The sequence below is a fragment of the Panthera leo genome, chromosome D3, assembly GCF_018350215.1.
Source record: "Panthera leo isolate Ple1 chromosome D3, P.leo_Ple1_pat1.1, whole genome shotgun sequence".
Lineage (NCBI taxonomy): Eukaryota > Metazoa > Chordata > Mammalia > Carnivora > Felidae > Panthera > Panthera leo.
The window spans coordinates 82,986,127-82,998,980 of NC_056690.1; the positions used below are offsets into that span (position 1 = coordinate 82,986,127).

The following is a 12,854-nucleotide window of genomic DNA, read 5'->3' on the forward strand; positions in this document are numbered from 1 at the left end:
CTTAATATTTACCACTAGTACTTTTGAAGCATTTTTACACTATTTTTTATAAGGTCAGTTCACATCCATAGCTGATTTTTTTTTTTTCTGCATCTGTCTTTCATATCCATTTGTGATATCCACCTTTGAAAGGCCAGGCTCCTCCTATCAGATTCTAGTTTGATGAATAGGTGTTCACTGATGTGCATTCTCTAGAAGACTAGTTCTCTTCTCAGCACTGATATTTGCTGAGTTACCTAGGGGATGCACTTAGTCTCCTAAGTTCCCATATACCTAGTAAAAAGGAAAAGTAAACCCTATCCCTGCCTTCTCCCAAGTTCTTTGAAGATTAATAAAGGGAAAGTAACCAATGATTTCAAACTGAGAATCATGACTTAAGCATTAGAAAGCATTATCATGATACATTGCTATTATTATAGTTTGTTGTGTTTCCCTGCCATCTTTATTTCAAGGTCAATAAGCCAATGAAAGGAGACATACTCTATAGGCAGCCGTATTGGCAGTCTGTAGTGAAGTTTATTTGGTATTCACATAGGTTCCAGTACACAGACAATATTACATAGTTTAATGGACATGAACACGTGTTTGCATTGGGCGCTCAGGTACCTATCCAAATGTAAGCCCTCCTTCAGCGAATGCCACTGGTTGGGTAGATGTCACAGTCTTCTGAGATCTTAGGAAAAGTGAATTTCCAGATTGAGTTAGAACCCGAAGCGTCTTAGAGTTGTGAACCTTGTGCTCACACCTTTAGAAATGGTGTGGTTCTTAGAGGAGTGGAAGAGTAGTATTTGTTTTATTGTAACTGCTTGAAATGAGGCCGATAGTGTTTGAATTGTAAAACAGGATGGGAAACTGGATACTTCGCATTTAAATTTATCGACAGGTTTGTAGCATAATACTAAAATCTAGCATAGGCTACTTATATTTGGGATGTTTACCAATATGTGGGGTATGAGACTAGAATTCTAGAAGGAAACACATTCACTTTCCTCCAAAAAGACAGAATTGAGAGCCTCGTCTCATATGATCCCTTCCTTGCTCAGCACTTTTTATTTTTACCTACCTCTGGCACCAGCCAAAGCGATGAGTAACTCTTCTCTGTGCATATGCCCTTTCTTTAAAAGAGGACTGGGCATCTACATCACGATAAAGCATTTTGACCATCTAGAAGTATAGTAGCGATAGGTGGAAAGGTTAAATGAACTCTAAGCACGGTACTTAGCCAGAATATAACACCATCGTGAAATGTCATATCTTCCTTGGAGCTTGCCTAGCATTCAGATAGGGCACCTCCCCCATCATGTCATGTATACATTGTTTTCCTCTTCCCATATAGAAACTTAGAAGCCCAAAATGCAAATTAGGTGATAGTTAAGATTACTTAGCCAGAAGAAAAAAAAGGAAGAAGAAGAAGAAGAGGCTTTTTTGAAAGCAAAAGTAGATCATTGAGGTCCAGCATATACCTGGCTCTTTATGTTTTATGTAGTTGCTTACTGTTTCATGTAAATTTTGTCCCAGAATGCCAAATATCAGGGTTTATCTGTTGAATTTGGAAGGACAGGTCACGTTCTGATTTTGATCATCTTTCTGAATGTTAGAAACTTCGCTTCTGCGCGTCTCATCAACGAGACGGGAGACACTAGGAGAGCAGCCTAGAGCCTAGAACACTCTTCACCCTTCATGTCAGCACTTGGAGACCAAAGCACTGCATCAACATACATTTATTGAGAACCTGCTTTGTGCACAGTGCTGGGGAGAATACTGACAGGAAAAACAAAGATGAATAAAACATTTCCTCTGACCTCCAGGAACTTCCAATCCGGTTGAAGAAATAAGATCCCATAAACGTTAAACAAAATGAGGGGGGAAAGTGTCAGAGCAAATCATGAGATAAATTGTAGTCACTCTGAGCTCACTGGACAGGAGACTTCGTTTGAAGGAGTGATAGTGTAAGCAAGGCCTTGAGGGAGGGCAGAATTTGGACAGACCACGAAAACGTTATGCAAAGTCTGTTTATGTTTTATTTAGTTACATCTTAAGAGTCGAGTGCTGTTTTATGAAATCAGAAGTACTTCTCTAGGCAGCACAAACAGCCCGAAGTCCCTATGCTAAAAATAGCCAATGGATTGAAACATGATATCATCGCAAATAAGATTAGATGTGAAGGGGGGGGGGGGGGTCATAAAAATTAATGGGGATTGTTTTCAGCATTTCTAACAAGTTAAATACAGAACTACATTTGGACTTATGTTCAAGGATTCTAAGGTAATATTACTTACCTGCAGGCACTTTTGGCATTCCTGGTATTTTATGTTCTCAGATAAAAGGTGATAAAATAGTATCAGATATTACATTATGTAGTGTGACTAGTATGAACGCATTTGGGATGTTTGAATAATTCAGTGTGCAGGTTTTTTTTTTTAAAGTAGCCTGTATACATGCATATATTTGTACATATTATTTTAATCTAAATTATTTGGTAGTATCTTATTTTGTAAGAAACTTAGCCAGTAACATAGAGGAAAAATAGTGGTTCATGTGCAAAGTAGCAGAAATCTATTCCATCGGGAAAATATGAGCTTTAATGTCAAAATGCTGCCCAATTGAATATAACTATCACTAAAAATGAAAAAAAAAAGTTCACATATGGTGGAGATAAAAAAAAGTGTTTTTATTATACTAGCGTATTTAATATCCAGAGATAATTTTCAAAATGTGAGTAGAAATTCCTAATATATGTGATCAATTTTTCCATCTTTTATCATATTGCCCTAGAATTAGAACTCTGCTTGGAGTTCTGAGTTAGCTTTTGGAAGACTGCAGGTAATGAATTTATTGAAGATTACATTTCTCTTGATTTGTCCCTTATATTATTTTCCACATTTAAAATGCTTATTGAAAAGTGTGATGAATAGAAGAATACTAAATCCATAATGTGTTTCGGTGTGAGTCTTAGGGAACTATCCATGAGGAAGAAAGATTAAGGAGCTATACTTACACTGAACTGTACTCTTAGCATTGTTTAGTTGCAATAATAGAAATTGGCCATAGATAACTGAAAAAAAGGACTTATTGAAGTAATTGGGGATAGCTCACAGAATTAAAGAAAACGTTGCATAGCCAGTACTCTGAAAACAGAAGACTAAGGTTTTTCTAGAAATATGACCAGCAAGAATGAGCAGATAGTCTTTTGAGGATGGGGCAGTGGGGTGAACCCGTGCCAACCCTGTTCTTTTCTCGTGGCCCTCTGTTTAAGGTTCACGTTTCTTGGAAAGTTTTTTGGCCTGTCTTAGGACGTGTGCCCCGTCTCTTACCCAGGAAGTTCTGGGCATCTTGATTGTGAGTACCATCAAGATTGCATGAGATTGGGAAGGTTTAAATCTCCAAGGAGAATCGAGTTGCCGTTATCAGCAGGGGGTGAGAGTACAAAGAGTAGCATCTCTAAGTGCTGAACTCAGTAGTTTATTTTGAAGAAATTTCTTGTTAAAGTCCTGTAAGGCAAGCATTATCATTCCTGTGTTATAATACATCTGCCTCCTGGTCACACAGTTAGAAAATGTGGTTCCAGGATTTTAGCAAGGTCTGTATGAGAAGCTGCCCACTCCTTACAGCAGTACACACACATGCACGCACACACACAACACACACACAGGCACACAGAGGCACCCACCCACACATGCGTTTCTTAAGATCTCAACTCGAATGACTCAGCTGTTTCTGTGTTCAGAATTGTTCGTGTATATTTATCACATTCTCTTTTGCCATTTGGGGAGTAGCGGTGATACATTTGTGTTAATCTAGCTCACTCACCCACACGTCCTCTTTGTGAGTGTTCACATGCATCTCAGTAGCTGGGCGATAAGGATGCTGCTGGAGAAGGACATTTCGATTGATCTCCATAGCTTCTCAAACAGCAGCCATGGTAATAACAGGCGTTTATTAAGGAATTCTTTTCATTGCAGATGTACAGAGAGCCGAGCGTATACAGATGATTAGATGAGTTCCCAACCCTCTTGTTATCTAGCTGGAGAGAGGTGGTACACAAAATCTTACTTAAAAAAGCAAATGTTAAATCTGGAAATGATAAACCATCTTGTAAAACTGTCTCATTTTGCAGCGAAAGAAACAGAACAGTATAAATAGTGATTCGAGAGCCCAAATGAGTACAGGAGGGCAGTGGCAGGGTCGGGGCCATAAATCGTGTCCTTTATTTCCTTGCGTGTGATTTGTGGTGGGGAGCACCAGGTTCACAGATCCTAACTACTGCAGGGTTTCTTAAAAAGGCATAACTTGTAAATTGTTTTTGCTTTGGTTTTTGCTTTTAGTTTAAAATATTTGTTTTGAAAAAAGTTGTAAGATCTAGAGAACAGAGAGATCCAAATATGTGTCCTCCAACTGTTCCCTACATTAAACATTAAGGGATTTTAGTGACAGCCTGTATTCTTTATACAAACCAAGAAAGGCCCATTATGGATTATATGCGTGTATCATATTTTTAAAACAGAGTGGCTTTAATGAACTAAACTTCAGAGATGTTGCTTTGACTATGAATTGTTCTTTTTTTTTTTTTTTTTTCTTGGCAATATACTATAGGAACAGCCTTGATTTCCCAGTACCGAGTGCCCTAATTTTTTGTTTGATCCTAGGGAAATTAGAGTTACAAAAATATGCAGTGACTCTCTGTGATAATGTAGGATAATTGCTAAGATCAGATCAGACACTTAAAAAATTTTGGAGATCTCTGTTTCAACTCACTTATTAATAAATTTGGGCTGAGGGATTAAATTACTGGTAGTCCCTCCAGGCAGTCAGATCAAGCTTGGTGCTAATATCCCAGGGTGTCCTGACTTCGAATCCTGGGGTCCCACAGTCACATCACGTCATACTACATTATTTTTTAAAGACTTTTCCAAAATTATTACTGGCGTGATTTAACAGAAACTTGATGCTGGGGGCAGGGCATGGGTCGAAATGAAGAACACTCTTGGGTTGGCAAAAATCCATAACACATTAGCTTTTAGGTTTAAATCTTGCTGCTTTCTGATGTTGTTCTTGGGCTTTCTTTCTGAAACCGGTACCCATTTTCTTCAAAATGATGTATGGCAGGACCCTGTCCCATGAGCCTTCCTTTTCCTCCCAAATAAATCAACCACATTTTCTGATTTGCTCTTCTCCACAAGCAAAGCCCCAAACCTCTGAGGCCTGGGGGTCTCTGATTTGAGGCAGGAATGCAATTCTCCAGGATGGCAATTAAGTCCCATGCATCCAAAGCCAGGAAAATGGAGATGAGTTAGAGCAGAAGTCAAGACAGCTCCTCTGTGCTTGCTCTACATCTGGCGCCTTAGAGAGGCCCTGATTGGGGGGGAAAAATTCTTTCTCTTTTATGTAATTGGAAAGGCTTGCTGCTTTAATGCTAGAGGACTGTCTTCAAGGAATCATAGGACTAAAATAATTGGAAAGGCGGAAACACGGAGTACAGGAGGACCAACATGAGGAAAGACATCAGAAATGGAGAGACACTTGGCCTTTTAATTAATCCGTTAACATCAGTTTGACTGGCTTAGGGTTTTAGATAAGAGAGCATTGGGAAAAAGCAAAAAGAAGCTGAATCGTAAAGTTGTAAGTGACAGGGACTAAAAGCTCGTTTATGGGTAATGTGGTACATAATGGACAGGTGGCTCAGATGACACGGTTCTGAATCTTGTCTCCATCAACAACCAACTGTGAGATGTTAGTATCTAATTCTGAAATACCACCATAATAGTACCTGCTTGCCCTTGTTTGAAATTGTGCTTGGCTAGTTGCAACAAAGCTTAACACTAATGACTTACTAATGAGAAGTCTGGAGCTATGCACCCAAGGACTGACAATTTGGCAGTATAATGTCATCAAGGGCCTTGGCTTCTCATGCCAAGCACTCATCACCTCCTATTTACAAGATGGTTTTTGGACCTCTTCCATTGTGTGCGTGTCCCAGGTGAGATGGAGGGGAAGGGGCGGACATCAAATGCAAGCTGAATTATCAGCTCTTTCCTATCGTCTGTAGGGGTTTTTCAGTCATGCTCGACTCAACTTTCTTCATCTCATTTGCTAAAATGTTAATATAAGGAGATTGACACTGCATCAGCATGGAAGACTAGTAATCCCAGTTGTTCAGCTGAACACATGGCTGCGTCTAACAAAAGCAAGGTTCTATTAATAAGAATGAAGGGTAAATGAATATTAGACATGTAAGTAGAAGTCTTTGTTACACATGACCCTTCACAGTTGAGGATTCAGAGAAAAACGTCAACTCTGCTTTAAATACTCAGCTCGTTCCGAAAACGGGAAAGTTACGAAGAACTGATAGTTTTGGGGAAAGGCTGCTGGATCTGCTTTAAATCTACTGAATTTGAGTTCAAGACATTGCAGGAGTCTGGAGCAGTTCACAGCTCTCAAGAAAAGGACTGAGGCTGGACAGTGAGATTTCAAGCTGCCTGCCTAATAAATGGATAGAGCAGAAGCTTTAACTACGGCAGATCACAGAAGTGATCTCTTTCATTGGTTCCTCCAACATGCATTGAAAGAGGCCAAGTTTTCTTAGGCTGTCATTTGCAGAGAGTAGAGGGATCATCGTGAGTCCAAACACCACTAACAGCATGAGGAGATGCACTGACATGCACTTCAGTTTGTGATTAGAGAAACAACCTATCCCCTTCCTTTCTGTTCAGCCTCTAATTGACTCGGGCCATCGAACATCTCAGGGCCTTGGCCCGTGGGTCCAGACCTGTACAAGGTGCTCCTCTGAACTTCTTTAGGCTCTTCCTTTTCTTTTGGCTCAGTCAGTCCTCCTGAGAGACATCTGGCACCTCTCACTTAAAAAATGCCCATGTAATCATTACTTCTCTTGATTGAGGGGCTGCTTTTCTTAGGTAACTTTATATCGTAGTGAATGTCTCCTATATAAAATCTAGGTTTTTGTATGCCTGGAAGGACTGGTTGAAAATAAGGAACCCCTTTAAAAGAACTAACATTTATTTATTTTTGAGAGACAGAGACAGAGCATGAGCAGGGGAGGGGCAGAGAGAGAGGAGACACAGAATCCGAAGCAGCTCCAGGCTCCAAGCTGTCAGCACAGAGCCTGATGCGGGGCTCGAACCCACAAACTGTGAGATCATCACCTGAGCCGAAGTCGGATACTCAACCTACTGAGCCACCCAGGCGCCCCTGAAAATAAGAAACCCCTTTAATCCTCAGTGATCCCAAGTCCTTGTGATGAAGAAGTATGACCACCACCCGGAGTGTTCTGGACAACCCGTGTCCTCTGTGTCCTTGCCAAGACCTTCAATCTCAAGCCAACAGCTCATTCTTTCCCCACATCTGCTCTGACTCCCTCCGCCTTAGCCTCGGAGAGCAATTTGTTAGTTTTCTCCTAATACGTTGATAAGGAGTAAAATAATGCAGAATCTAGGCTACAGTGTATGGCCATTGGAACTGCTTGTACTTGGAAGTTGCTGAGAAGCTGGATGCAAGAGTAAGTGAGAAAAACAAGTCACTGACCAGTTCTAGATTTTCTGATCGAACATTCAAGTGACTGGTGGTGTCATTTACTCGGAGGAGAAAGAGTAGGGGAAGTAGGGGCTTGGGAGACTGTAGCAGTTACAACATCACTTGGGACATGTTACATCTCAGTTCATGTCGTCTATCCATGTGGTGACATTAAGCAGGCAATTCAATATATAAATCTAGTGGGCCAAGAGGATTTTATGTGAATTTTGGAGTAATCAAAAATACACAAGTTATTTAAGCCATGGGACTGTATAAATTTGCAAAGGAAAAGAGTTTTATATAAAGAACATAAGAGGACCTGCAGGAGAGTTTTCAGATTTTAAGTAAAGGGCAGTCATGAAGAGGAAGGTGAAGCACAAACACACACACAAACACACACAGGCACACAATATCTTCTTTATCTATTCATCAGTCAATGGATCTTTGGACTCTTCCCATAATTTGGCTATTGTTGACAATGTTGCTGGAAACGTCGGGGTTCATGTGCCCCTTTGAATCAGTGATTTTGTATCCCTTGGGTAAATACCTAGTAGTGCAATTGCTGGACTGTAGCGTAGTTGTGCTTTTAACTTTTTGAGGAACCTCCTTACTGTTTTCCAGTGTGGCTGCATCAGTTTGCATTTCTGTCAATAGTGTAAGTGGGTTCCCCTTTCTCCACATCTTGCCTGTTGTTTCCTGAGCTGTTAATTTTAGCTAATCTGACAGGTGTGAGGTAGTATCTCATTGTGGTTTTGATTTGGGTTTCCCTGATGACGAGTGATGTTGAGCATCTTTTCACGGGTCTGCTAGCAATCTGGATATCTGCTTTGGAAAAATGCCTACTCATGCCTTGTGCCTGTTTCAGTTTCTTGGTCTTCTTACCTCCAGTGATCTGTTTTTCTGCCTTGATTTAGTCCTAGATTCTCACGAACATACTTGTGACTTGTCAGCTCTCGTATATACGCTACTGTTGAAAATCTACCTCGAGGATCTTAATCTTTGTCCACTACTTTCCACTTTAGAAATTCCGCATCCTGAAAGAGATTTATAATGTACTGATGCAATAAGAATCTTGTCAAATCAGTCTATCTTATTTCCTTAGTTCTTCCTTACCAACTTATAGATCATGGGCCTTCCTTATTATCACTCTTATGTACATGCCCCTGTTGTCCATACACCCCCCCCCCCCCCGCCGTCCATTGTCCGTGACCAGTTAAAATAACCCTATGCTCTTTATGCGCCTTTATGACAACAGAGCAAGACAGACACATAGAATGACTGGTTTCATATTAAATCGATGAACATAAATCTCAAAGTATCAATCCACAATGCTTAGCTCTTCTGTTATACATTCCCTGGTCTCTGCGTGTGTATTTATATTTATTTATATTTCTGTCTCTTCTAAAAAAAATGACTACTCTTCTCAAAGTACCTTCACCCCTTTGCTCTCTCAGCTGATAATCTTGTTTCATATGCCATCAAGAAAATAGAAATCATCAGAAAATAAGTTCCTAACATTCTCGGTACCCAAACACCTACTATTGCTGGACAAAGACGATATTTGTTGGTTTGCGGTTAATTTTCTAATATTTTCTGATGCCTCCTCTTTCCTTGCTATGTGTCTAGCATTTTGTGATACATCAGACTGGAAGTAGATGATTCTATTTAATAATAGTGTTGCAGAACTATGGAAACATAGAATACTTTCTTAAATTGGGTATGCGTTTATCTGTTGGTTTTGTCTGTTTTTAAATGAGATCCCTTTACTCAACTAGAATGACTTGGGGGTGGCATTTAAAGACAGTCATTAATGGGAGGTGGGTGAATTTTGTATACAGAACAAATAACAGCATAATGGATTAAGAACGCAGGTAGAACATTTTTCACTCATATTTGGATAGCAGATATTTTGAGAAAATGCTCCTATACACCAAAATATTCATGTAATTTTAGGGGTTCTACCTTGAAACTTCTCTATGGAATCCTGGTCAAGATCCTGAGGGATTTTTTTTTTAAGTTTGGGGGATTAAGATCTGGCTGGAGTTGTCAAGACAAAAGGTCTATGTGAATGGTCAGGATGTCTGTGTATATTTCATTTTAGAGGGACCTATAACCATGGCAGGGGCTACTAAGTCTATTGTAAGTGATTTGGGGGAACTAACATAATAATAAAATAAATTTGAAACTTATAATATCAAATCTGCTGTGAAGAGAACTATACTAGGGTGTTTATTTTTTACTGACAGAAAATCAAAAAGATTACTGAGAAGAACTTATGAACCAAGTATGACTTTGGTGAAGTTTTAAGCTAAGCATGTATTTGTACTAACATGACAGATTGTGGCGTCAGCAGGATTTGATGAGTGGCCGTGTAATTAATGAAATAAATTTAGCAAATGGTAATCAAACATAAATATTGAAGTGTTTTTCTTCTTTTTTAATGTTGCATTAGGTATTCAATTGACAGAAACACAGACTTGGAGAGATATTTCAATATCGACGCCAACAGTGGAGTTATTACAACCGCCAAATCTTTGGATCGAGAGACAAATGCTGTTCATAATATCACAGTTCTTGCAATGGAGAGCCGTAAGTTGCAAGGTTTAGTATTCAGTTAGGATGGGGGACACTGAGAGTGGAGAGTGGGTTGTCACGAGGTTATCGTTTCTACTTGAGTCATATTACGTGCTTATTCAAGTTAAGCAAAACTTTGAAAATCCTTAATTTCCAGCTGTGAAATACATTTATATTCATTAGCTTTATTTTCTAATGCTCAGAGAGTTAATGAAAAGAGAGGACTATAAAATAATGGGCCTGAGTTACCTGCAGAGGATTTCTTGTTGCTTTGTAGTCGTATTTCATAAGCTACATTTATGCTGATACAGAGTTGGGCCAGTAGCTTCCAGAAAGTAGTAGGTTGATCTCTAGCCAAGACACTCAGATTTGCATATTAATGTCGAACTCATTTGAGTCTCTGATAAGAAAGACATCGACATAATGCGCACTTCTATGTTATGCATATTATGTACATATATATGTGTACATTATATACGTGTAGTCCTACACACCTGAGCTCTAGCTTCAAAGAACATTGAAATTCATGGTTTGTCATTCTTTCAATGATTTTCTTATCAAGGACTAAAAAAATGCGTATACTGTACGTATATATGATGCTTGGATCAAATTTTCTGTTGCTCTCTTTGAAGTCTACAGTGTTAAGTTTCTAGATTTCTTTCAAAGTTTGGTCATTTTCTTACTAGGGTCATGCTTTAGAGAGGCCAACCCTTTTGATTGATCCTAATTATTTTTAATAGGACTTTCTTGAGTTAAATGGCAATGGAATAACAGCTTTACTCTGAGTAAATGATAAGACATTTTCCTCTTTATTAGAGAATCCGTCTCAAGTTGGAAGAGGCTATGTGGCCATTACTATACTCGACATCAATGACAATGCCCCTGAATTTGCTATGGACTATGAAACCACCGTGTGTGAAAATGCCCAGCCAGGGCAGGTGAGAGCTTTCAGAACACCAGCCTCCTAGCTTGTGATTTCTTTTAAAATATCCAGCAGCAGTTGCCCTTGAAATTCTGTCAGCTTTAAGATAAAATATAGTCAGCATGTCTCAGCAAAACTAACACTTTGATGTGTAGTATAAACTAATATTGAAGGAACTTTAAAACTCTGGTTTAATTGGGATGATGAAATTTCTCAGGAAGAAAGATAAACGTTGTAAAAGCCATGGTAAATGGTTGAGGGCTTTGACTCCTTTAAGAAGTCTAGCATATTAAGCTTGATTGAGCTGTTCCCCACTTTACACAGCAGGGCGTAAGTACCTTGAACTTCAAAGAATTAAGCGTAGTTTAATCTCGGTCTGGTTTGTTCTACTCATCCATTTTGTTCAGTGCTTTGTAATGTTTACGGGGATGGTGTCATCCGTTGGTACAGCTTATGTCTCAGGTTCACAAAAGTAAATTCAAACACAGCGTTTGAAAAGGACACAGCTTGTTTTTCAGAGCCCTTTTTAGATTGAGTTCATATTAGCTTATCTGCTCCTTCCTTCCAGAAGGATGGTGTTTATTATAAGGTATAGAATTGCTCTTCTCTGTCACAGAAAACAAAGCCGAGCACAACAACATATTTTCATGTTTTACTTCTCCGTCCCTAGGTTATCCAGAAGATCAGTGCCGTTGATAAAGATGAGCCATCCAATGGACACCAGTTTTATTTCAGCTTAACGACTGACGCAACAAATAACCACAACTTTTCATTGAAAGATAACAAAGGTGAGGGATTATTATGGTCACCAGTGGAGGCAGCAGGTACAAACTCTCTAAACAACTACTATTTCTTGCTCAGGGATCCTGATTGTGGAATACATATACATACACATATACCTACACATACAAGGACATTAATTAAAGGGCAGTGAGTGGAGTGCCTGGGTGGCTCAGCCAGTTAAGCACCCAACTCTTGAATTCGACTCAGATCACGATCTCACAGTTTTGTGAGTTTGAGCCCCAGTGGCACAGGGCCTGCTGGCGATTCTCTCTCTCTGCCCTTTCCCCGCTCGTGCTGTCTCTCTCTCTCAAATAAACTCTTAAGGGGCTCGTTGCCCTTAAATTTTTTTTTTTAAGTAATTTTTATCTGTGGATTTGCTGTCATTAAGAAGCAGCTAAATCACTTCCGGCCAAAATCCAAATCAGGGAAAAGGCAGGTCCACCTTTCTCTTTAGTCCTAGACATTTGAGGGGCCACTGAAATGTATCAATAAAGCTATCCTGTATAGGCATAACTGACACGTTAGGAAAATAATTGGTATTTCCAATCTGATTTCAACATAAATCAATTTTGACCTAATACCTTCAATAGCAACATCAGTTATTCCTTTATTTTTACATAAAAGTAGTCCATGCAGATAATTAAAAGATCTACTCCTCATGCAAGGAAATATAAAAAAAGAATTTCCTGTCATCCTCAATCTCATTTCTTTGCGTCAGAGGTGAACACTCTTACCAGTTCCCTAAGTGTCGTTATAGAAACATATTTACAGAGGCCTGTAAGTATATTCTGATTTTGCTTAAATAAATAAATATATATACAATATTTATATTTTATAAATATATACAGACTTACAGGCATATATAATTATATATAAACAACTTATATAGACAGTTATATATATATATATATATATATACATATAAAATTAGAGACATATACACAACATATAGACAATTATAAGAACTTTTAAGGGAAGCAGAAGACCATTCTGTTGTCTAATTTTGAATCTATTCACAGGTGATTTCATTCAAGGTATTTATTTTAAC

The 12,854-nt window shown here is 38.9% G+C and overlaps 1 protein-coding gene across 2 annotated transcripts in view; it reads left to right on the plus strand.

Moving 5' to 3' along the window:
* Positions 1–12,854, plus strand: part of CDH7 (cadherin 7) — a 128,586-nt gene that overhangs the window by 87,380 nt on the left and 28,352 nt on the right. For both annotated transcript variants that reach the window (XR_006195385.1, XM_042911057.1), the window contains exons 8-10: positions 9,980–10,116; positions 10,918–11,039; positions 11,694–11,811. Coding sequence is in view for 1 of the 2 variants with exons in the window: in XM_042911057.1 (XP_042766991.1) it covers positions 9,980–10,116; positions 10,918–11,039; positions 11,694–11,811 (377 nt within the window). In the remaining variant the exon portion in view is untranslated. The remainder of the gene's footprint in view (positions 1–9,979; positions 10,117–10,917; positions 11,040–11,693; positions 11,812–12,854) is intronic.